Here is a 26,577-nt window from a genome sequence, read left to right as displayed (position 1 = left end):
AAGTGGAAAATCGAAAGGATGATACTTTTTATAACAAAAACCAAGTAGTGATACATCTCTTGATTAGAATATGGATTCATTTCGTCATTGCATTGCATCTCAAAATATTTCATTTAAATATTTTCGGCGCCATTGAACCATTTTCACTTAGCATAAACTTGTCTGCGTTTTGTTGCCATTTTTCTAATAATTATAAACAAATTAAACAGGTGATTGTGAATTTTATACTTGTTAGAATATAATATCATTTAGTCTGCACGTGCATCACAATAAATTCTGTTTTGTAAAAAATATAATCGTCAAAACAGCTGTTTTGTTAATATAATTAAGGAAACGTCGCGGGCCGGATTATATTACTCCGAGGGCCGTTCGGCCCGCGGGCTGTAGGTTGCCGATCCCTGGCCTAAGCGAAAGAAGTGTTTGAACGGCTCAACAAATTGCAATTGTTACGTTATTGTTGACTTATTGCTGTTTGTTTTTTGCTAAGGAAATAAACAAGGAAATCGATGCTCGGGGAAACATCCATGCCCGGAATAAATATGAAAATCCTATTCTTCCCGCTTCACTGCGTAGCCCCGCCTCCTGTTTGCCCATGGTAAACATGTTGTTCTTGCATTTTCGACAGCGACTTTGGTCTTGTGAGTTCGCTGTCGTCTGGTTTTGGTTTATCGCCATCATTTTCACTGATTTTGCTAAGTTTTACCACTTATCTTCATCGTCTATGACGGGATGTCAAGGATCTCACTTTTGTGGGCAAGAGAAATTGGCGACTGTACTTCTTGTTCCTTCCAAAGGGCAGAAGAGAGTCAACGGGTGTTCGAGTAAGTTTGTGCATTTGTCTGTTTGTATTGGCCTCCCAATGCTGTTATTATTACTTATCGATTTTAATCCGTAAGTATGTTGATAGGTATTTGTCTGTCTGTTAGATGCACGCGATATCTCACGAAAGCGAGATTAAATCTGCTCCAGATTTTGCATGTGCATTCATCTTATCTCGGACCAGAAGCCTATTGATTTTGGATGAAATATGTCGTATAATTAGCGAGTTATTAATTAATTAGTGATGGGACACAAGGTGTCACTATGGAGTAAGAGCGATGTTTTGCGGGATCCCCTAACTTTCGATCGATAAGTCTTCGGTCTCTGACCGATATTCTCGTTTCAACTTCAGGACTTTTCTCTGTCAGTCTGCTGCTATTGATTCGCTTTTCAGGTTACAGGGGTTAGCATAATCAGATAGTTACCGTATCTGCTAAACTTAATTTATTTGAATATGAAAATCCTATCCTATATCTGTATATCAGGTCTGCACAAGCACCATTTCAAGTCTTCTAATAGGAATCACCAATGCAATAGGTCATAGGTGACTGACCAAAATAATCTTATTCCGATATGAAAGTGCCAGTACATTATCGAATATCTGTTATTAGAGTATCGTATTGAAGTAAAATTCACAATATTGTAGCCCGGGACCATATTTTAATTGTTATTATTTTGACAATCATTCATGATTCCAACCTTCAATATACAAGGTGTTTAGTACAGGAATAATGTGTCCCCTATTCGTAAGAAACAATTCCAACATCAAACTTCTCTATATCATGTTTGATTTTATATCTGATTTTTATTCTGTTTTTCAGCTTCCAATTGTCAGACGATTGCCAGATACAGAATGTACAAACAGGTGGAATAAATTCTCTTCATCTCGATCCAGTAGAGAACAGATAGTGAGTGCCTATGCTTCTTGCATTTAGGATTTTTTTTTTCTAGAATACTGTAATTTTCTGATTCTAGTTTTCATCGTCCCAGCCACCATTTTCACAGGCTCAAACTAGATCTTTTATGTGACTATGCCTAGCGTTAAATTGTCAATCAGGAACCGACTTCACCCATTTTAAGATTTCGGGATTGGATAGGGATTCGACCTCTTTTAGAATTGTCATTTCATTTGTATTTTAGTCTGCTTTGTGGATCTTCAGACAAGTTAATTGTGATTTATGATACATGGAATTCCACTGGAAAGAAGTCTTATACCATTCAACAAATTGCTGTAATAGGAAGGTACTTGTGTTTTTAAATTTAAAACAACATTTTGCATACATTATGAGTTTGGTTGTGTGACTAACTTCCTATCCTCTGTGCCTTTGCAGCAGGACTCTTGAATTGCATATTTTGAACAACATGTAATTTTTGGAAACTATTATCCTAATTTACTAATCTGTATTCAAAATGTTTCAAAACCTGGTAATTCTGGCTGCTAGTACAGAGACTTGTTTGGAATGAAAGACGTTTAAAACATTGTACCAAAAATTCTAGTCTCAATGACATGTCTTTTTTTTTCAGGCCACAGCACAGTCGATTTGCTCATCAATACAGTATCTCATGTGTCCAGTGGTATCAACATGATAATGCTATATTCACAACCAGTTCAACTGACCAATCTCTCAAAATATGGGATGCTAATGCTCTTCGGGTAAGAAGGATTTAAATTTGTTCATCCACAATATTCTTCTAGTTCAAAACTCACTACCCCTCCCATGGCGTCATTTTATTTTGGGTAACATACCCTGATGGTTGAAGCTTAACTATGTTCGCTTATGTCAGTTAAAAATCTCTGATTCATATCTAGTCACGTGTCAAACTTTTCTGCTGCTCCGGCGAGTTTCTGATAATGATTCCCCTTTTTACTTAACTTCAAAAATTATTTGGGGAATAAACAAATTATAGATGTTGTTATACATGAGATGAATAAATTAAAGGTCAAGTAAAAGTGAAATATTTATTTATTAATATTATTTGAATCATGAAAAAAGCAACAAACTCATTTCTATAGCGAGCTTCTCGGGGCCACCCTCCAGGCACGCCCCTGTTCATATCCCATGCCAGATATATGATAAATAGGGTAGGCATTGCTGAGCTCAGGAAATTTCGGTCTTTACAGCTTCTTATCAAAAAGAAGATGCTTGGGTGAAAGACGTATAAAAACAGTGTATAAAAAATGTATTCCTTTTAAAAAGAAGTTGATAAGCCTAGGTTACTTACCCGTGTAGCTCATGTATATAGTTTTAATATTTGAATATTCAACTAGTTAATATTTACCAATAAAAAAATTTTCCTGGGGTTGAATTCTCCCCTGTTGGGAGACGGTTTATTTAGCCTGTATTGACTTTTCTCCTTTTGCTTCTTGTATTTTATATACGCCCCATTTTTATCAGACTATGTGCTCTCAGTGTTAATATATTATCAAACTCTCTTATTTACATTTCAGCCAGCTGAGACCTTTAAATACAAGTTTATTGTCAACACTCATGCAATGTCACCATTGGCTTCATCACACAACATGATAGCAGGTAGGTTAGCCATTTAAAAAATACTTACTTACTTACTAAAAAATGCATTTTGTGTGTTGAGGCCCAGGTTGGTTTGTTTCATGTGGTTAGTGTATATTGATTCGAACACCTTATTCCTTATTTTAGTTCTATTATGAATTTACGGGTTCGGAGACTGTCTGTGTTAGCCAAGTGAATATACCCCCCCCGGCCCACAGGTTTCAGTTCCTTTACACAACTTGATGTTGGCAAACAAAATGAGTTACTTCCATATAGGTACACATACTTCTGAAGCGCCGTTTATTTCACTCGAATAGTCTACAATCTGTTAATTGTGTTATCTTCCAAAAAGTTTCTATTACCCTGTCCACAGGTGGGATTTATTTGGTTTATTATAATTGAACCAGATAAGAATGTTTACTACTTTTCAGGTCCCACCCTGATTAGTGAACTGTGAGTGGAATAGCTATTTGAAATGAAAAAGATAGATAAATTTTTGATATTAACAGGGACTTGAATGTGTTTTTTCTCAACATAGTTTACTCAAATCACTTTTATTTCCAGTTGGTACATCTGATTCTTCTGTGTATTTGGCCGATATGAGAACGGGATCCAACAGCCATATATTGAGAGGTATAAGTTTGATTTTGATTACATGATATCGCCCCTTACCGAGTCCATGCATTTGGAAAATATACCTGATAAGGTAATAATTGGCTGAAGATATTACTATTACACTAAGTGGCGATGAAGAGCTAGGCTTTTGGAAGGAATATTTTCCTATAGTTCAGGATGCCCAGGAGGCAGATTTTAAAAGGCAGATATGCGCTTATGTGTGTGAAGCCTTGTTTGATTGTCTGTTGAAAATGCCCATTCAACTTAATGAGTTCTATCTTTTTTACTTCGATTGGCGCTGACTCCAAACAGGGGGACATTGTCTCCGATATAAGAAACATGCTCCGAATCCACAGCCCTGGAAAAACAATTATATAAAATTATAAAGCAGGCCTACTCAACTGGCGGACCGCGGTCCGAATCCGGACCTTCCGCGTATTTGATTCGGAACGCGACTAATTCTTTATTTTGGATCATGAGCCCCACTTTTGAAGTTTTCCTTTTATAATATCACCTTTCATAGATTTAAATATATATGAAAAGAACTATAATGCCATAATAAATATTCTTGATTAGCTAATAATCATAAGGCGGCCGAGGAAGTGTACGTTTAAGGATGCCGAAATATATTTTCGGCGACCCATGTCGGCATTGGTATGCAAGCGCGCCGCTTCTATGATTCTATATATTCTCTCGAAATCGTGATATTTATGTTTTGCATTAGATTTAATAATTGTGTTTCGAATCAAACGTCTAATAAAGTATAATAGATATAGTGATTTGTTGAAATTGATGTACTATTGCGACTCCTAAAATTCTTTGCTGCGACCCCAGTTTGGGGAGCTTTCCGACTATCATTCTCGCATTTTGGCGCGTTTTTGCAGTTTCGTTTAGTCGTTAAATGTTTTCAAACAAACTATTATAACCAAACCACTACTATTGTGTCGAGAAACATCTATGGCCATACGTGTGTTAATGATATACGCTTTCGGATTTATCTACTGTTAAGTCGTAAAATGGCGTTCTCTTCGTGTGTCTAACCTTCATTATATTTGTATAAATTTACGATCTACCCTGCCGCCTTCAGTATGTGCATTTCGTGCCGGGACTTGTTAATGGAACGCATCGTTTTGCTTGTTCTTTGTCGACATTGTTGTATGTTTGTGCTTGAGAAGTGATATGAAAAATATAAATGGGCATCGCGCGTAGAAATGGCGTTTTTTAGACGTTTTCAAATATTCACCCCGCACACAGTCCTGTATAAGATGCTGTTTTTTCGAAATGATCAAATTTTCTGCGTTGTTCGCGACCCTAGATGCGACCGTAGATTCTCTTTAACAGTAAGCCATATTCTGAATATTCTTTTGATTACAATTCGGACAAATTTGGTTAAGTATAAAACAGTGTGTGATTGCGAAATATGGTTGTGTGTAGTTAAATATTCTTCTTCTGTAAAATCGACCTTTGTGGTCGATATCTATTACAGCAAAATATTCATAAATTACTTGATAAACGAATTCCTTCAAACCCCAATTAGGATTCAATTATAAGCATAACGTAATCGTCATTTCAAAAAATTCACTCAACACGTAATTAATTGTTTCTGATTGGTTGATTTTGATGAATGATAGTTTGAAATCCAAGCAAACCAGTAAAGCTAATACGACGATTATTATCGAGTCTACTTGAATTGAATAGCTAGCGAGCAATAACGCGTTGTACGAACCCTATGTCAACATACCTAACATGTCGGTTAAAGCAAATTTGAAAAAGTAGGCAAACAGTCAATGTCCGATTTATGACATGGGTTCTTTCATAATATATATTAACCCTAACTTGCGTCGGAATACAGGTTATACCGCCAGTTTGAAGCGCTCCAGAAATGTGTGTACCAATATGGAGTAACTAATTATGTTCGCCTACTTTACATCAAGTTGTGTAAAGAGACGGAAGCCTATGGGCTTAGGGGTATATCAACTTGGCTAACACATCCAGTCCCCGAACTCGTAATAGAACAAAATTAGAAAAATCGGAATAAAATTATGGCCTAACCCTAACCTGGTACACACACTACAAGAGTATCGAATAATGCAAGGGCAGGAATTGGGAGTAAATTTTTATTAAATTTCAGTTAATATTAGAGTATTGTTACCCAGTTTTGCTCTGTAATTTTCTTGTCTATCTCGCTATACATTCTTACATTGGCGAAAAGAGATTGCTCTTTACCGCTCAAATTAGCGCAATCTGGTAATTTTTGAATCATCATTCATCAGTCATTTTAGCTGCACAAATTTCTTCCAATGATCCCATTTTCAGTGAATATAGAAAAGAGAAGGGACTCAAAAACTTTCTTATCATTTTTGCGGATTTTAATTCATTGTTGTATTAATCATTTACCACTCTTAATATTATAATATACATTTTAATATTTCCACTTAGGAATAGTTGGCGTCGGTTTTACGAGCTTGTTATGTGGGCGATTAAATGCGGACTTGTCGCTTGCGGGTACGTACAGCAATTGATATTTCCCGCGTCGGTAAGATTTTTAATACTCAATTTATGAAGAGGAAAACCGACATGTTGTCCAATGGTATATTTTTATAAGATTATTCGAGCCATTCGTACCAAACAAGGCCATGTATATAGACAAACCTAAAATTAGACACATCTAAAATCTAAACTAAAATATGTAGGCCTACATCTTTGAAACCCAGACCTATTTCATATTAACGGAAGGTAAAAAAGTTCATCTCTGAATGTTACATGACCTTAGTTTCCTGTGGCGATTTTATACCATTCTTTGGCGAAATCTTGGTAAAAACATTTCTCTTGCCGAATGAGATTCTCATATTTTGTGATTAGAATATTGAACAAGTCTCCTTTCTGGCAACATCCTTTTACATTTGTGTGATCCGTGTTAATTCCAGGTCATCGGCACCCAATTCTGGCAGTGAAATGGTCAGTTTCTAAAGAGTACGAAGTCGCAACTGGAAGGTTTGTACTTTACACGAATTTTTACAGTAGGACGTTTGATAAAATCCATAATTTTAGACAGTAGAACAGTGCTATGATGGTATCCAACCTTTTCCTCTAAATTCTTCCTTCGCCTATTTTGGAACTCTTCCTCACTATGAATAAAAAGTACTTTGTTAATGCAATCTCTAATTAATCATTTGCTAATGTTATAGGCGCAAGTCGCACTCTCGCTTTTGTACAGTTTTAAGTAATTATAGCCCGTGCGTAAAGAGGAATTAATAATAATATCAAAAAACTTATATATTAGTAATACCACAGCAAAATATATTATATCAAAAAACTTATGAATATCGATAATACTACAGCAAATGCAAAACAAAATCCCTTTCTCCCCTTAAACACGACCGTGAATTTCTACCCAGTTCCGAATCGTGGTGATAATAGTTTGTAGCATACGACAAAAAGAAACTGAAAACCCGTCTTGAGGAAAAATTACATCTATCATGGCATCTGTCGCACATGACCATCCTATACAACGCCCTTTTTCCAAGTAGGGTATATGTAATTATTATTCCAGTCATAACAATGATTTTCCAGCACCATTTTCTCCTATATTTTTACACAGAATAGCATGACTTTGCATTTCTTTTAAAAACTCGTCATTAGTTTTATGAGCTCTGCATGCGATACTAACCCTCTCCTAACGGAATTTATTTTTGTCCGTGTCCATAAGTCCGTGTTATGGGGCCGAAATATTTTTCCATGATTAAAAAATAAGAGTTGTTTAGTGCGTAAGGTTAGTAACATTCATTGAACCGGCGATGTTATTTGGTCTAAAAACGTTGTTTTTCACCGCGTGTGTAATGTGACTTATGCCTGAAATCAATGTATAAAAAAAATTTGAATCGATTGGTATAAAATAGTACGGGTGTGGGCAATACTTTTTCTAAGTGAGCCAGTTACAGAAGATAGACTTGGTTACTGTGTCGGAGACTCAAAACTCGATATGAAATACTATGAATAAAAAAACATTTATTTACAACAGCTAGTCCATATATAATAAACGTTTATATAATGATAAGAAGCGCAATGTAACAATCAGGGTCATTATGACGTTATTTTCATCGATATTATATCGTCGTAGTTTCAGTGGGCCGGATGAATCTCTTCGGTGGGCCGGATCCGGCCCGCGGGCCGTAATTTGCCCACCTCTGGACTAGTACAATTACATAGGCGACAGCCGACAATCTTGTAGCAATGCATTACTAAGCGAGTATATTTGACAAATGTGATGTAAATATCATTCGTTCACTTTTTTCGATACAAGGGACAATGGAACAATTTACAATCCAGTCCATGCCAGTTTTATCCGGTTTGACTGTAGAAACAGTCATGTTCAGGCGTTATTAGCATGAATATAAATTGATACTCAGTTTACGATTTGTTCATCTACTGTTTAGGCTTGTCAGATAGCAAATCCTTACTCACTAGTTCTGTCAGTTGTATTCGTAGAAATTATAAATAAATAAACAATTTATAATGATATATGTAAAGGAGTGTCGCACCGGATGAGGTAGTGCCCACGGAGAACGAAATTTACTTTCTACCGGCTTGGATTTATTTCGATTTTTAGTGACAGTGCACTAATATCTGTGGGCCAGAATTTATCGTTGTTAATAATAACACCACTAGCATTGTTCACCAGCAGACTTTTAACTAAACATTATTTTTGCTAGTTGTGGAGAATTGAGTTATACAAACAAATACTGACAATTCTTTATCGCGTAATTGTACAAATTTTTCCTGTTTCATCGATTTAATTTCGTACGTTGATGGTTTATCAAGTCAAAAATAGTTTTTTTTTTCTGGAAAAATTTTCCGTTATATGACAAGACATATTATTGCGTTTTTTTTTTTTTTCAATTTAAACATTGAAAATGTAAAAATTTAATTTATCGCGATAACCATTTTTCGTTTGTAGGTATTTCGATGTCGTATTTGAGCAAAGCTATGATGTTGTAAAAATGTTCATATTCTCATTTACTGATTAGCAGGGCAAGGTTTTTGGACCAGGGGCCAAATATTTTGCTCACGTAGACTGGCGGGCCATGTGAGTGCTACGTAAAAAATTACATTTTATGAACAATATTTACTGCATTACAAAATCAAAAGTGGGATACTATAAGCCTTGTGCCAAAACTAAATTTATCGCAATCTCAACAAGTTCATTGAGCTATTTTTAACTAAAATATCAAAATTTGGTTTTAGTTTGGTTGTTGAAGCATCAGGCGGGCCAGATTGAATTTCCCAACGGCCAGACTTGGCCCGCAGGTCGTAATTTGCCCACGTCAGGCCCAGGGTTAGACTGACGACTCCATATTTGAATTTAACACGTGAAAGAATAAAATTGTAACGGAATTTCAAAATCTTTATGTTAAAACATAGAATGAAATGTTTTTCCTTTGTTCGTACGTGCGTTCTTTTTATGGGTCCTTACATTTCTGTTTTATGATCAACTTGATTCGTTTTGCTACTCTTTTAAACGGTGCTAAATTAACGGGAGTGAATCTAAAAAGAATAGGGCGCGTTTGCAACGCTTCATTCGCAGTTATTTCAATTCCTTCCCGTCCTGTTTGTTTACTTCACGCCTCAATCCGTTGCATTCACATCTTTGAGGGTTTATTTTTCGCAGATACAGCGAGAAAAATTCATTCAATTTGTAAACATATCTTACAACAGGATTTGCCCCAATAATTCTATTCGATAGATATAGAAGTCTAACGACATTGTATAATGGTTATCGCTGAGTAAACTGGTAAGTCTGGACAAATGATACTAGGGGAAGGAAGAGGCTTTGCATTTTCATTGTCTGATCTTCGGAAGACGTGAAATAAGATATGTGAATAAAAGCGCACGGTAGAGGTTATTGAATGAAATCGGTGTTGCAGGGTAATTTCCACCATGTGTCACTTTCGCTGGTTTGTCTGCCGCTCTCTAATGCATTCTATGTATGCACATTTTACAGCATGTTTCGAGTTATCTCAAAATGTGATGAGTGTCACATTTTGATTGTCAAAGCGAGTAAACATCTCTTGATATTCAGTTTCGCGCGTCGGGTAATTCCGGTTTTACCAAATATGGCGGTGGGTGACCCTATTGCTCGATCTGTACTATTGAGAACATTGCTTACAAATAATATTAGCTAACAGCGCCAGTCTCGCACAGAAAAGGTATATCAATCAAATTATACGACAATTCCTGTTATCAATTTGAAGTTGATTGCAATTTTTAACGACGAACCGGTTCTTTTTTTTGTAAATTAATGCAATTTCCCAATTACTAATTGTTGATTCGTGATGTTATCACTATATTTTTACGAGACTCCCAGTGTCATCGCTCGGAACACGGTCTTCCTGTTTTGCGTAGTCTATCATTTGTCACATCCTGGATGTTGCTTGGGCTGCTTGGAAGTTACGAAATATATCATGACTTTCAAAGCGTTAGGCAGATGTTTGGTATGTTACGACGGATACATTGGTATTCTTCTGGTCCGACAAAGACCATAAAACGCTCTAGCATTGCAGTTTTTTTTTCAGTATTTTCCCACTCAGGAATTGTTTATTTTGGAAACGCCTAAATATGAAAAAGCTTTTGATGTGATGGGAATAACATGTCGGAGCTCTCGCCCATGCCAGCTCCGTCGAGAACAGGCTTTTGGGGATATAATTCAATGAATTATTTTCCCATGCAGAAAAGCATTCCATCAAATTTAACTTAAATGGATCTTCCTCTATTTCCTTACCCACCGAAAACTTGTCTAGAATGCCAAGTATATAGCTAAAACAGAAAATATTTAGCTATTTTGCACATTTATTCTTATCCATTGGCCCACATCAGACCACGTATGTGTGTGGCCCATAACTGACATATATAGTTATAACTCTCGCCTATTGCCACCAAGCTATATAATTTACGGTATTTCTAGCCCTACCACCGCAAAATTACTGATTATCCATTATGTACACATTTGCATCTGAGGTCCTCGACTACTTGTATATCCATCCATCATACATGCTTGGATTATTATGTATCATACAGTTTAAAAAATGTGTCAAGTTCACTGTAAGTTTTTATGATTAATTTTAATTGAGTTATAAAAGTTTAGCGCACGTTGACTAATCTCAATTACCCGGAGTCGAGCGAGAGGGTCATTGGGTACTTGGGATGTTTCGATGTGTTTCTAATTTTTATTCTAATATATATGCTATAGCCAGATTTTAGTTATTTGCTGCTTATATTCTGTCTGCTTTGAGTTGAACACAAATGGGACAAATTATTTTTTCAGATAGCACGGAACAGTCAAATATATTCCAGATATGCCAACAAGGCTTAACTATGTATGAGAATTTGCAAATTTTGGTGATACTGTAATATGCGAACCGAGATGGCGGACACCGGAACGTAGTATGTGTACCAGGTTAGGGTTAGGCTATAATTTCAGGTACAAATACTACGGGCGTCACTTGTCTAGTCCCCGGACTCGTAATAGAACTAAAATAAGGAAAATTGGGATAAAATGATGGTCCAACCCTGACCCGGTTCACATACTACTTTCCGGTGTCCGCCATCTTGGTTCGCATACTACAGGAGTACCCAAATTTGATGTGATATTTGAACGCGCGATTCTGATCATTTATTGAACTTTAACGTTCAGGGTCACGATTTTGGTAGGCTGTAGGTATGGTCACGTAGGTGTTCATATGAGATATGGTGCAGGAGAGAGATTGTACTGGAAAGGTATCCACAATACGTCAGGATTTTGACGCATAATTCCAATTCATACTTTAGATTCGAATAGTTTTTAGAACGCATAATAGTAAATATATAAACAGAGTGTCCATAAAGTCCCTTCACAATTTTAATTTCATTAATTAAGTCAGTTCTCAATATATCTTAACCAGGTTTGTTGTTTTTCAGTATTGTTTAAGTATTTTTACTTCATTTAATACATCTGTGAGGGCCAAAACAATATTTGGTATCGATAAATTCCCTCTGCAATTTAAAAAAAATTTAGGACTTTATGGACACCCCATATATACTTGCATAACTCACAGACGACTTTCCTTCATTGCGCAGTGCTGTGTATTTCACATTTTATTTTGAGCCTAACGTATTAAAAAACATATATTATTTATTATCGGCTAAAGTTGAATATTTTATTTCGATTATCATGGAAAATAATTCCAAACGTATTATTTTGACATTGTTGATATTTCTATAATTACTCCTAAACTTTGATGAAATGAATAGTAGTAGTGCACGAACTCTGTTAAATCCACTATGCAAAATGTATCAACTATGTGTCAAACTGGGAACGTACTAGTCTACATCGATGTATTAGATACGGTTCCATTACATTTGAACCCACGTACATTTGAACCCATGACAATTGCACCTGTAGCTATTGCACCTATGTATTTTTTTTGTTTCACGGATAGTTAAACCCATACTAACCCTAACCCATGGGTTTTAGCACCCGCATATAGATTGAACCCGTGGATATACGCATGGGTTCAAATGTACATGGGTTCAAATGTACGGTCACCATTAGGTACATATATTAATCCAATATATCAAATATGTGGGATATGCGGAAACAAATTAGTGCGATCAATCATATTGTTTTGTCGGGAAAAGTAATAATACTTTAGTTTGTGTTATCGGGACAAGGCTCCATATGGCGAATTGTAAAAGATGTCTGTTTTTGTATGAATTTTGTTTCTTGTTTTTGGTGCCACGATAGCGTGGGGTAAACCACTTATTTCCAGGGCCGGATCATGCCTTTCAGAAGCCCTAAGCACTTGAGATTCTGGTTGCCTATGTATAAAAAAATAATCATGAAAACGGTATTTTCTGTTATCTGAAATTGAGTAAGTAAGTTTCAATATATTTATTACTAATTAAGGGCCAAGTTAGGATTAATTTGCAACTGTTTGTAAGGGGCAATATTGATGTTTGTGCCGTCTGACCAACTCGAATTGTTTTGCTAACCACTGAGGCACCATTGAAACATTGTTTATGGAAATTGTCGGGTGCCCTCTTTCCTTTGATGCCTTAAGCACGTGCTTATTTTGCTCAATGGTTAATCCAGCACTGCTTTTATTCTAACCCTAAGTTGGGCAAGTGACACATGCCGTTTTTTTTGTAGTTAATCTTGAATTTCGAATCGCGCGTGAATAACCTATGCTATCCGGCTGTTGGACTTTCTCGAAATTTGATGTCTAACGACTGGAGAGTTGCGTCCATAGTTCAGTATATATACCTGCCATAGTTAAATCTGTTCATAATGTTCCGATTTGTTCATGGTTCATGCCCGGCCAAAGATATTCTCGGTACTTTTCTTCCCTGGATATTTTTACGCATAACGCACACACAATAGACGGAAGTCGTCGTTCGTGAGTCGTGTCACTATCGAAACATGAGCCCAACATATTCTAGATATCGCTGACTCGAATATTTTGCCTTGCACTGTTGGAATGATGTGATGTGCGTTTTACTATGCTGGGGAAATTTGAAATAACTTTTTATTCAATGTATACCTGCTATGTGGGACATTAGTAATACTGCATTACCGATATGGGATTTTACGTTGCTCATTTTTTCTCGTTATAAACGCAATGCTAGGGTTTGGAAGTTTTTAATGTCTTTATATTTTATGAAGTCGTGACCACAGTGTAGCGCTTAACATTGACATTGAAGTTCGAAGTAAAAATATCTTAACGTGATATATCCTGCGACATTCCATTAATTGGAAGCAACTGTATCCAAGTACTTTCCGCACATCTTTCATTTTTTGCTAATGTGTAGTAGGAATGACCAGAATTTGTTTAGATAGAAACCAAAATTGCAACCATTCGGAAATGCCCCTTTTCCTATGTTCGAATATTAGAAACTACGGATTTTCTGTAAAATCTACCATTTTGGACCAAAATCCAGAGTTGAAATTTTGCCTCTGTAAAAGGCGAATGGTGACCGGAATTATGTACAAAAGTATAAGATTTCTTTAACTTTCATATTCGGCGTTCATTTATGAAAATTCTGGGGTTCTTTAAATTCTTGAAAGACTAGGATTTGAGTAAAATGCATTTTTAAATTAATTTTGTAACTTTTCAAAACCTGTGTTCCATTCCTCCTGTGTGTGGTTATATATGCATATTGGGAAAGTTATTTTTTCAGATGCGTCAATATATTACTCTATCACATTCTTTTCTATCCTTTCTTTCTCTTTTATGATAACACTTTAGTTTCTTCATTATAATATGCACGTTTCGCTATATACATATGGCAGTCGCACTCTCCCAGTCTATCATACTCTCAGGGATTGCGGTTCGGTCGGTTGTTAAGCGTCGATGTTACATTGGTTGTGCGGTATGTGTTCTTTTATGACATCATAGTTTTGTATTCTATGACCTCATACTGATGATGTCGAATGTAAGCTGATTGGAATCACTTCAAGGTGGGTAACTTGTGTAATACTATAATTTGAATGTAGTCTTGTGTAATTGATAGAAAATAATATGTTTTATATGCTTCTTAGTATATGGGTCACTAGGTCTTTATCTTGGAAACTTTGATATTAAGATTCTAGAAACGTTCAAACATTGTGTTTTAAACGCTTTTTTAATCAAATTTCGCATTTGCAAATGGCGATTTTTCGAACTTTATTAAAAGTAAGTAATTGACTTATCGATTATAAATTTTAACGTTTATTTTTTTCAATTTGCTGTGGAACCCAGTATACCGATCCTACAGCAAATCCTGTGCTCTCCGGTCATGTAGGTATATCACGATGAAATTGTGGTTAATTTGAATTAATTTTAGTTTAATCCACAAAATCTTAATAGTATTCGGTTTTGGATAGAAACGCCCAAATTGGAAAAATTACTGCGTTGTTGCCTTGTACGACGCATTTATGACTAACATACGTCCACCTTCGACAAATATTGTCCTAGTTAAAAGATTTTCAACAATTTATCGTCATTTAAACGTTATCAATGGTAGAACAGTAATTGATCCAAGTATGGCTGGTGAATAATACCTTGCTCTGTTATATATCATATTAAGTAAATGAATAATAGAGCGAAATACCAAACGACCATCGTAAATCTTTTGGTCTCTGGTTGGAAAATCAGAGCCAAAGATACGAGCAGTAAATTACAATATGCGTAACATAAACGAGCAAGGTATGTGACGAGCAATCGTATGACCCAAATAGTTCTGTTCGAAATTGAGATGGATATATGGTCCCTACACCACCAATAAGGGCTATTGGACATCCATATTTAGAACAGATCATGGATCGGGGTCGATAAACGGTCCCAATCAGTGATTTCCCTACACCCCCTATAAAATACCCCCCCCCCCCCCCCCAATATAAAAATACGGAAACACCCCTCTTAAAATAAGAAGCTGGAGAACATACTGGTCCCAATTGCCAATTAAAATGGGGGACAATGTAGAGGACATATTGCTCTCTTATACAGATGGGTGTGACTTTAGGGACAGCGACATTCGGTCAAAACCACCGCTTGTACGCATTGGTGGTGCTATCATTCTTAAGTACAAGATTACATCTTTGTTTATCGTTGATACATATATATTTATTTAATCAGCCAAATTATTCCGAATAAAGTACTAAATTTCCATACTTGGTAGATATTAGGAACTCAGGAAATGTATTATACAGTCGCGGAATGGACGCAAATATCCAAAACAAAATTTTGAAATATCTAGGTCTCTCTCACGTCTTACGAACAAATCTCAAAATCTTGCGATTGCTCGTACCTTTCTTGATTGAACGTCGCTAAGCGTCGGGTCTGTAAAGGGTTAACGCTTTAAATCGAGCGCGGTTGTGTTCGTACCACTCCCAACGAATGCAAATATATTAATAACGACGAACAGTAATTTTCATTGGACTGTTTTAAGCCGTGTCGTTGTCAGGGTTGCTTAGTGCTGTGATTGTACATTTTTCGTTGCGAGATTTGTTTGGTTATAAATTTTGTCATTTTTTTTCGATGATACCGCTCCTACGCGCTTTTCGACTAGACTTTGGTTTGTCAGTTAGAGCGGGATGTTTCTTTTCTATCCAAGGGCGGTAGTTTAGTCGCGTTTATTCCACTGGTATAATGAGTGGCCCTATCGTAAATGTTTTCGGACCAGTTTGATGGCAAATGTGTTGTGTGTTTGTGAATTTGTTACTTAGCAGGTTGTCGGTAGACTCGGTACAGCCAGTTTGATAGGTGGTAAAGGCAAAACTAGACACAATATCAGAAAACGGACAGTTTTTCTAGGCTCCATAGTGCTTGTATTTTAAAAAAAAATTCGATAGCGTTTTCTTGGTTAGAATACAAAACAGATATCAAATCAACTTTCTTGCGGATGACTTGACGCCGGCCCAACGATTTCGAAAAATGGGAATATTCGCCATCGCCCGCCCAGTATCTATACACGTATCATGAGTCAGGGACACACGTTTAGCCTAATATAATTTTCAAATTTTCAATTGTCTTTAACCCACTCGCAAGGCACTTCTTACCCACAACACGCCTCCATTGTATCGCTTAAAAATAACTTAAACGTCCACCATAATCCTATTTAATATTCACTAAAATAAGGCGTACCTAAAGATAAAGAGAATTATAAAAATATTCAAATTCTATTATTATAGTTATATTTGAATTGTACGTTGCGCAATTTTTTTCGAGATCACGTGATTATATTTTTTATTCGGATTATGACGTATCAATCCTAAAATCTCAGAACTAATTTAGGCAACAAAACAAAAACAAACGCTTATAGTATTTTTGAGTAAACTCAACCATTATCTTATAGTTATTTCTTTTCGTTATTTCTTTATCACATATAATTACCGTTATTCAATAATGGGCCTAACTTATTAGCGTGACTCGTGTCCCATTTTTTTGTGAATGAATTTAGACATATAATTATATTATTATAGCATTTGGTGTATTTTTAGTCGTCGAGTATTTGTTGTTACTATAAACGATAAGTATCGTCGGATACTTTGCTATATCGGTTCATGTCAAGGCGTTGGTCTTGTTTTGTCGAGCGTGGTGGTGTGGTTATGATGATTTGTTAAAATTTCAAATAATTAGGGGTGTTCTGGAGGACGGACTTCATTTTTTTCGGGGTTAACTCTCGTTTTAATTTTTTTTTCAGTTAATACCAACAAGTTGTTAGAGCTTTTATTCCAAAATCTTTTATTTTTTGTGAAAAAATACTTGCCAATAATAATACAAAATAAGGTTTTTGATTTTGATTATTAGCTGATTTTTTTTATCAGAAAAAGGCCGTCCAGGGATATATAATGTTTTCCAGTAAGGTATAAAGATATTATAAAGTAAGTAATCGCTAGAACCGGATACCCGATTCGAAGAATTTGAATCACTACACGACCTGATTTCAAGTACAATAATGTCAAAGTTGTTGAAAGTTCCATGGTTGAGACATGAGACTGAAGGCATGAATGACTAAATTGTTCTAAGTAATATAATTTTCGGGTATAAGCTTATATTATAGGGTTCTTGCGTGAAGCATGAGATCATCTGTATTAAAAAGCCTTGCTGGCTGGTTCTACCAGTTTCCATGGCAGCGAGTGGTATTAAATTTCCCTGTGTAAACGGTGCTTCCTGTATTATTATACCTAGTTGATGCTTTCCGTTGAATAATAGGTAAGGACCCAGTTAAGATGACCCGTGAGTCACATACCTGACCTTTTATTTATGTTCCGGTGTCTGTGTTGAGAATGACAATCATAAAATGTGTTGATTAGACAGTCTAACGATGTTATCAAGAACTAGGTGTATATTTTTCGAAATTGGAAAGATTGGGTGCTTATACGAAAAGGAGTATATATATATATATTTTTTTTTTTTCTATTCACATCCAAGAGTGATTGATTGTTCGTGGCACTGCCGACTTGTTCATCGTAATTTTGCAATACTTTTGAGTTTGGTTGAGAAAAATCTTAAAGCTGACTTTATTGAACAAATAATTTGAAGCTCTTCTAAGGGTCACTGTTATAATGATGAGAAAACGTTGATTGGCGAAAGAGCGATCTGAGCAATGTTATGTGTTCATAATTCATTTGGTATATTGGTTGCGAATGAGGTTGAATATATGGTCCCAAATACCATTTGAAGGACTTATTGTGCTACCATATAGACAGCCTGTTATGAGCTTAAAATGTTGGCTAATTTCGAATTAATTTGTGGTGGTGGCAATATTTTTCCGACGCCTACAGTTTCGATGTTTGACTTCGATCAATTTGAATATTTGCGTGATATGAGTTGTACCGAGCTCCGAAATATGGGAATATTTTTCCACGAGGACCGAACTTGTTAACATCGGTGTCGATCATGCCATCATAACAACTTTCAAGATTTCGATGGTAGGTTAATTGTGCTTGGGTGTATACGTTTTCATATTTTACCAATCCTTTTAAACCTAGTCGAACCAACGTAACAGTATACTTCCAAGAAGATTTCGCTGAAATTTGTGAGTAGGGCTTTATATATTTCCATATTTCACCAATATTTTCAAACCTAGACAACCAGGGCGATTTTGCAACGAACGTAACAGCATATGTTTTGCGTCGCTCAATAAGAGTCGTTGCGTCACTTCCGGTTAATTCATATTACTCATTACCTCGTATGTTGGAATGGAATGTATTTCGTTTCGCTGACTTCGTACACTTTCCCGGTTTCTCTGTTGGGCGTAGGCTGTTGAAGTTTGCGTAATGGCATGGTATAAAGATAGATCTTTGCGTGTGAGTATAGATTATAATAGATATTCGCCATTTGTATGATAAGATCATTTGTATTTTAATACTGCTTTTAGTTTAGGAGGGTTTGGATGTATGATTCCAATTTTCATTCCAATGGCCCTTTGCGTGGGGCACCTATTTGGCTGTCATATTGAAGCGGGTACACTTCGGCATGTAAGCATGGATTTCATGCAGGAATTGTTTCATGAATGATTTGAATCCGATTATGTGATATGTTTCTCAAATTGGACCACCAGGAATTCATGAAAGGGTTTCATATAATGTCTTGGGACGCGCGCATAGTTGAGAATAGTATTGAATACTTATAACATACTCATACTCATAAGCTTTATCTATAGGATACTGAAGATTCCGCATATCATTGAATGAAAGAATCTTAATTTTTTAAAGGTACTAATGCTCAAATGTTATGTGAGCCCTATGTTTTCTTTGTAATATAGGCGTCATTATGGAGAAAAGTGTTCCAAACATCCAATCTTTTGCTAAAAATAACTCTAACAAGTGTCAAATGGCGCTGGTATACATGGCCATGAACTCATGTCATGGCATGCCTAATTTATTACACACTGTGGCGTGATGTGAATGGATTATTACAACATTCGTTGCAATAAATTTCTCGCTGTGCCCCATTCACTATTGCCTATTAAGTTACACTGTTCGTGCTTTTTCACTCGGGTTATTTTGCCTGCTATACTTTTCCATGCGGAGTTCTGTATCCAAATAAATAAAAAGTTTAGTTTATATTCTAGTTTTTTAAGCTCCTCCCTATACGTGACTGCTTGCCTGGAGTCTTTGTCAAAGCGTACGCCGTTTGTCAATACCGTTTTTTGTGAGAGCATGCTCCGCTCCATTGGCGTCATCAAAATATGTGTTATGCTGGCCCTACCCTGCCAACCTATCCGTTTGTTTGTTTTGTTTTTTTCAAAATTATGATCGATTGCGTAACAGAATATATAGGGTAGATGTTCATTCGTTCAAAAGTATTGCAATTGGCAATGTTATAAAGGCTGAACCGTAGTTCTTGGATTATAATGCCGTGTTGCCTAAAGTTGTTATAGTATGGATGGTTTCAAATTCTTGTTAAAGTTTCGTAGCAGTCCAATGCCATTGGATCGCGCCAGATATTATATTGAATGAGTGGGGAAATGAACTCATTCCCGTTCCAGGAGAGATGTCATCGTTCCTTGGGCATGCACTGACTAGGTAAATCAAATTTCAGGCTGTTTTGAGACTACATCGTATATGACAACAGCCTGTTTTTGTTACCTCATCTGTGTGTCTTACTCTCAACACGTGGTTTGTGGTTCGGTAGAAGGGCCTACTAGTAGTCTTGAAACTTTGGGACTTTTTTGATTGCTTCTGCAAAGACTAGTTTGCTACATAACATTAGAATATGTAAACTAAGAAATGCGCTTTGTATGTGTATATAAAATAGGTTAATTGTATGTGCTTTGTCCCTTCAGTCCGTAAAAGTTTCTGTTTATTTTATGTCCAATGCCATTCTGTGCTGTATACAATCCAGTACTTGTTGTCCGCAAAACCTCGGGATAACAGAGACCAAATTACACAGAAGTAAGCAAGCAATGGTTTCGCGCAGACTTGTTAAATAAAATGCCCTATAAATATTCCAAAAACTAACCACATACCGTACTTTTGCAATTTGGCAAAGAAAGCTCCCGTGCACATTAGTTACAAAATAACTTTTAAATTGTTTTTTTCGTTTTGGCGTCTTAGAACTACGAAATTGAAACTATTGTCCTGACATCTATTATTTTGCAATATCCACATGTGCATGTTACATATGCTCATTTATTAATTTAGCAATTGTATTGTGAAGTGACAACATGGCGTGATTATTAACTAATACAGCTGTGTTTTGACATCGGGGATTTCCGCGATAGATCATAGTTGAGACATACTCAATGGCGCTAAGCACCATCGGCAATACTTGTTCGACGGGAATTATACCAGTGAGTGAGTACTAACACTTATGGCTCATTAGCGAATGGATGTTATTTCAATATTTTCAGAACCTCAAAGACTAGATTATCCATTGAATTTGGTATCCTACTAACATCCCCAGTTCATGTGGTTACTTTGATAAATTGGCTCATTTCTTGCGAATATCGCAACATACAGGGTGTTCATAAAGTTCTTTTGCAATTTCAATTTTGTTATGAAGTCACTTCTCAATATATCCTAACCAGGTTTGTTGTTTTTAATTAGTAATTGTTTTACTTCATTTAATACATCTGTGAGGGCCAAATCAATATATGTTATCGATAAATTCCCTTTGCAATTTTAAAAAATTTTACGACTTTAGAGACATCCTATATTTCTTTAACTAGTTGAACGGAGATTCCAATTGTAATAAATCATCCTAAAATGCACAGAAATTTTACTTATTGGTGCTTATTTTTAACAGTGTGATCTCCGTATGTAAGCAGCTTTTCTCAGGTCCGGAAACGATTATACCATAAGGCTGACACCTTCCCCTTTGTTAGGCGGCTTATGCATTACCAAATGGTCGATTCATCCTAATTATCTCCATTTTGTTGTAGCAATATGCTTCGTATTTTCTGCGCAAAATATGGCAAATCTTTTGCATATGGGTGAAAAGCATTGTCTTTTTAGCATTTATATATTCGATCATTTTCGAGATTCTGAGTTAGTTTACGAAATGCGGTGAAACGACAATGTTTTTACGTTTGTAAATGCAGTAAGAAGGCGAAACATAACATCTATTTGGATATTCAGTATCCGAATAATTTGATGTCATCTGGAATTTTTTGGTTTATTTTGTCCGATTTCTCGCATTTTTGACATCCTTCGATTAAAATGCAGTGTTTATTTGCTGTGTCTGCTCCTGTTTTATCATATTTGTGCGGAGACATTTGCAATATCGATTGCGATTTGCGACTAGATTACAGACGGTATGGCGAAGGATGATAAAAACCAAGCTACATTTATTGTTTTCGCCAATTTTGCAATACTTTAAAGCTAAATTTTTCGAATTTGGCGAACGTATTTTTCCTTCTTGCAGTGATCTCATTTAGGTATCCTGGAGCGTGATTTTCGTTTTTTATCGGCCACAATTTATCGTTTAATTTGGAAATAACTAGAAAGTCGGAAAGTAACCCGATCATTTCGACATAACTCTCGGGGTACTGATACCACGCACTACTCTGTACCGCAAGGATGTGGGTTTTCATTCATTTAATTACTATATTTACCCAACTTGTTATCGCGACCATTTCTCAAGAGATTGGCAAATAGGTCGTTTATTTGCGCTGAGACAAGAAATACGTGTTTTGATTAAAACCACACAAAAGACAAGAGAATCGACAAAGTAATCTTACATTGTAAAGTGATGGATTGCTACGTATAAGAGAGCTTTATTACTTGTCCACGTTTGGCCCTTCACTTGCGGTATTGAACCATTTTATGAAGATTTTCCTAATTAAGAAATATTCAATATCTATACTTCGCCTGATATGGGGCCCTTCGACATATGTACCGCAAATGCCAGGCCTATCTGTGGACGAAGAATGTATTCGAAACAAGTTTAAAATTACTGACATTGCAATTTTTTTCAACATTTCAAACAATCAAAATTCTAAATTGCACTAATTCTGATTAGGATTAAAGTGATTTTTTTTTCCATATAAATCGAGCTTCTGTATTGGTTTTCCTATCAGATAGATTTATTTGGAATTAGTATAATTCCATTGATTATGCTTAAAATATTTTAAACGACCAATGTTTGATAAAAATGCGACTTATAGTTGTCTTGAAAACTTTTATTAACTGTATCGAGTGTTTCTTCGCAAAGAACCCTTATCAATTCATGCTTGGGCAGTACATAAATGATATTGTTGTGCATAATTATTCAAAACTAGACGTTGTTCCGACTACTGTCAATCTGCTTGCAGGTAAATCTTTCAGCTTGTTGTCATGACAATATAAAGAAGCTGTATGCTTTACCTAAAGGCTGGTATGAGTCTATCTTCACGCGGGACTTGACGGCTTCTTTGAGTTTTACTCGGCAATCTTGGATCCGATTTTCCGTGCTATGGCAATTTGGGTAGTGCACGAAAAGCTCAATGCCTTGGTATTCATCTTGATGATATTTGGCAATGACTGTTTCACTTTCGTTCCCCAACAATTCTATATATCAAAATATGCTAACCTTTCATTGGTTACCACGGATCATTTAGCGAGGATGCCGTGTTTGAAGCGCTTTTAGGAAAATTTAATAGAGTTATTCGTTCTTGGTTGGGATTTTGTATAATTCGTCAGGAAAATGTTGTTTTTTCGAAAGTGGTAAATTAAAATTTTATTTTTATAAAATGTTGCGACAAAATATGTATCGAGACACTATAAAATGCAATAATTTTACAATGATAGTAATCTTCACGTATTTTTTAACAGTGAAGATAATCGTATATTACTGTGGGATGTGAGACAGGCAAGAGGCCATCTGCTGAGCTTCGATCAACATAATGGAAAAGATAGAAAAAGCAAAAAAGGTAGAATTATTTTCATATACTTTTGAAGGAACTAAACTCCTAATTGGTGTTGTAAGTAAAATAACATTGGTGAATTCAAAAATAGAATTTTATAAATGGTTTTAAACATCTTGCACTTATAGTTTTATTTCCCTACTCCAAAGTCGCTCCTCGTCGAGATAGGCATTGAATTTATTACTGGGCAGACTTTATATTTGAAGGCCTACTTATATTTTTGTGTTACCATGTATAGGGGCCCTTACTTTTTAGTATCAAGTTACCTGTGAGAAGAATAAGTTGAGCTTTGTGCTCAGCATACTCAAGGTTTAAGACAACTTAAGTCGGATACAAGTTACTTATTATCCAAAATTTGACTGGAGGGATCTCCTGAACTCAGGTTGTGTACCAGGTTAGGGTTCAGGGTATGCGACATCTTGGTGCGCATACTTCATGAGTACCGACTGGAGTCCATGTTGATTAATTTCCCTCTTGGATTGACACAGGTCACCAAACAGGATTTGATTTGTTATAACTTCCTCTAAATTTGTACGGTTCGCTTCAATAGTCATATTAGCTGTACAAATCTTCGTTCAACAAGTCTATTCTTAGTATCCATCAATGTATCTTTTGTTTAAAGGAAGTACTGCTCACAACGGTCACGTAAACGGTATTTGCTTCTCAACCGATGGGTTGTTCATGATTTCAACCGGGACAGACAACAGATTGAGATTATGGAATGCTACCACTGGTGAGAATAGATTTGTATATTACTCAACCAATTTAACATCGTAGAAAGTGATAGAATAGAACAGGGGTGGCCAACACGTCGATCGCCACCCACGTCTGGAAAAGCCGATCGCATCTGATGTTGAGTAAATTTAATAATATATCCCAAAAATTGCCTTGCCAGATTCATGCAGCGCCTGATGTCTGTTTTAAACAGGAAGAATACAGTACTGTAGCTTACATGTGACAAATACGATATACACATACAGTATTCGAGTATGGGCAAGTCCGATCGAGCATATTATTACGTAACAAATGCAAGTTTCGCCGCTGCTAAGGTTCAGGAATGAACGTGCTGAATATCGTGCGTCTTGACTGAGAAACGATCATTTTAATAACTTCTGCAGTATGCGAAGGTTATTGTCTCACTCCAAGAATAGAGTGATAAATTTTATTCGCATCGGTAGGAGTGGCATCAGAATACCCATTTTTTTCTAATTCCAAGCGAGCGAGGAAAATGTAATTAGAGGCTGAAGTTCGATAAGTAATGTAAAATTTATGGTTGAAGATTTTTTTTTTACGCTGTTTAGACAATATGATACAATTTTTAACACTTACCACTAAAAGTTAGGCAGGCCTTTGATCTGAATTGTATTATTTGAATAAATCTCGAATAAATGATAAAACTTTTATTTCGGGTGCAATTACATAATCAAATCAAATGGAACATAAAAAAGACAAATTTTTGTGGCGATTTCAATGCGCCCACAGAGCCGAGCTTATTGGCAGCGGTGGAGTTTTTGTATGCATGTGTGTAGTTATCTGCATATTCAGTCCTTGTTTTTGTTCATTATATATTCGATATAGTAAATTCAGTATATAATCATCTTTTTATTATTTCCAGGCCAAAATACGCTCACAAATTACGGAAGAATAGAGAACAGCTACAAACGTCCGGTACAAATGTCCTTCAACACCGATTCTAACACAGTGTTTGTGCCGAGTGATCGCCATGTTCTACATATGAACGTCCAGGAAGGAACTTTAGTGAAAAAATTATCAGGTCATTTCAACAGACCTACATGCTGTGAATTCAATCCTCGCAATCAGGTATATGCTTTGTTCTGCAAATATTAATTTCCATCCCACAGACGAGCAGAAATACGTGTAACGAAGGCCGCTCGTCCGACTATCTGGTCATGGTTTTACTAATCAAAAGTTGCTAGGAAAGGAAAGCCGATTCGACGGGTTAACCATACGAAAGCCATGGCCTCTCGGATGCATAGACAAAAATGGTGAAGAACACTGTGCCGGAGTTCGTCCCAACATTTTTAATAATTTTGGAATAGCTCTAAAATGGATAGAAAAACCTCCCGACTCGACAGTGTCCGCTTCCATTAAAATTAACCCTTTTTCCTAAGCAAATATATTTGATCACCAGTGTTTTTAAACTTGATATTGTTATATTGCTTATTCCAGGAAATGTACAGCGGTGGACAAGACGGCAATATACTTGTATGGGGAGCGCCATCTACTTCTATCGGTGACGTGACTCTACCAGCAACAAATCAAGGCTCTGATAGACTGAGATCTGTTGTTGAACCCGGAAACGAACGAACAACTGAACCTCGCCCTACAGTCGACCTCACGGCTGACACTTGGAGCGACGATGAAACCGATGGATGACAACACAGACCAATGGCAGCGAAGAAGGAAATCGAAGCCGTGTGACGTCACAGTTGGGCATGACACGTGATGTGACAGTTTCAGCATTGTTAGTACTTGAGGTCGGAGAACTTGAACTAAAAACTCAACTTTCCACTTTAGTTTGTATCAGGACATAAAATTGGTTGTAGGATAGACAGGAATTATATATTCATCCCAGGGGTGACGAAAGCCGATAGACGGCCCAATCGTTGGCGAATCACACACGACCTTTATTCCGCTTACCAGTCCATGTCGGGTCTGGGCATAGTTAACCAGTACTTTGTTCCAGATTCATGGACAATAGTTATACAGTAAATGAAATAAGGTAATGAAAATTAGAGAATTAGACTTCGCTCGATTACTTACTACCTTTTTTTCTGAAGTTATTTTGAAGCTTTCGTTACGTTAACCTACCAAGCACTTGTTTTATCATTATAGTATATTTTTGTGCTTTCGTCAAATGCGATTGGGTTTTTTGTTCCATTCATAACTCAGAGAGAGGATGAAGATAGATAAATCTTGTGGCGGATCATATGGTTACCCAGTCGAGGTTGGACAATTCAACATGTGATTGTTGCTTATTTTTTCGCCTTGCTTCGATTGAATGGTAGCTTGGTAGATTATTGAAGTGCCCTATAGATACTTATGTTAAATGGAATCCGCTACATCGTCTGAAAATTATGAATTCAGAACCAAAGCGAGTTTAGCGAATAAGATGGAGATGCATCTATTTTTTTTTAATTCAATTTTTTGTAGAATGTGTTCAATAAATCAGTTCCACTTTCGTACCTTTTTAATTATTACTCGAAACTGTGCTTTGTATTTTTAAATTAAACCAAATCATGTGAAA

The 26,577-nt window shown here is 36.2% G+C and overlaps 1 protein-coding gene across 1 annotated transcript; it reads left to right on the top strand.

Annotated features, from left to right (window-relative positions):
• Positions 1 to 604: 604 nt before the first annotated feature.
• LOC120347388 (DNA excision repair protein ERCC-8-like) lies at positions 605 to 26,577 on the top strand. The gene is made up of 11 exons (XM_039417314.2): positions 605 to 821; positions 1,641 to 1,727; positions 1,960 to 2,061; positions 2,344 to 2,473; positions 3,269 to 3,350; positions 3,894 to 3,962; positions 6,872 to 6,938; positions 23,218 to 23,315; positions 23,932 to 24,042; positions 24,925 to 25,130; positions 25,500 to 26,577. Exons 1-11 carry the CDS (start codon positions 730 to 732, stop codon positions 25,704 to 25,706), a joined length of 1,251 nt encoding a protein of 416 aa, XP_039273248.2. The 5' UTR covers positions 605 to 729; the 3' UTR covers positions 25,707 to 26,577.

This window comes from Styela clava, chromosome 11 (genome assembly GCF_964204865.1).
Source record: "Styela clava chromosome 11, kaStyClav1.hap1.2, whole genome shotgun sequence".
NCBI classification, from domain to species: Eukaryota; Metazoa; Chordata; class Ascidiacea; order Stolidobranchia; family Styelidae; genus Styela; species Styela clava.
The sequence above is the reverse complement of the archived record's forward strand: the minus strand, read 5'-3'. Positions and strand labels throughout refer to the sequence as shown.

Bases quoted from the DNA above. Each gene is read 5' to 3' on its own strand.
- LOC120347388 (XM_039417314.2), top strand. From the start codon at position 730: ATGTCAAGGATCTCACTTTTGTGGGCAAGAGAAATTGGCGACTGTACT. The intron at 1,728-1,959 runs GTGAGTGCCTAT...TTTGTATTTTAG, and splicing joins GATCCAGTAGAGAACAGATA to TCTGCTTTGTGGATCTTCAG. The intron at 2,474-3,268 runs GTAAGAAGGATT...TTTACATTTCAG, and splicing joins GGGATGCTAATGCTCTTCGG to CCAGCTGAGACCTTTAAATA.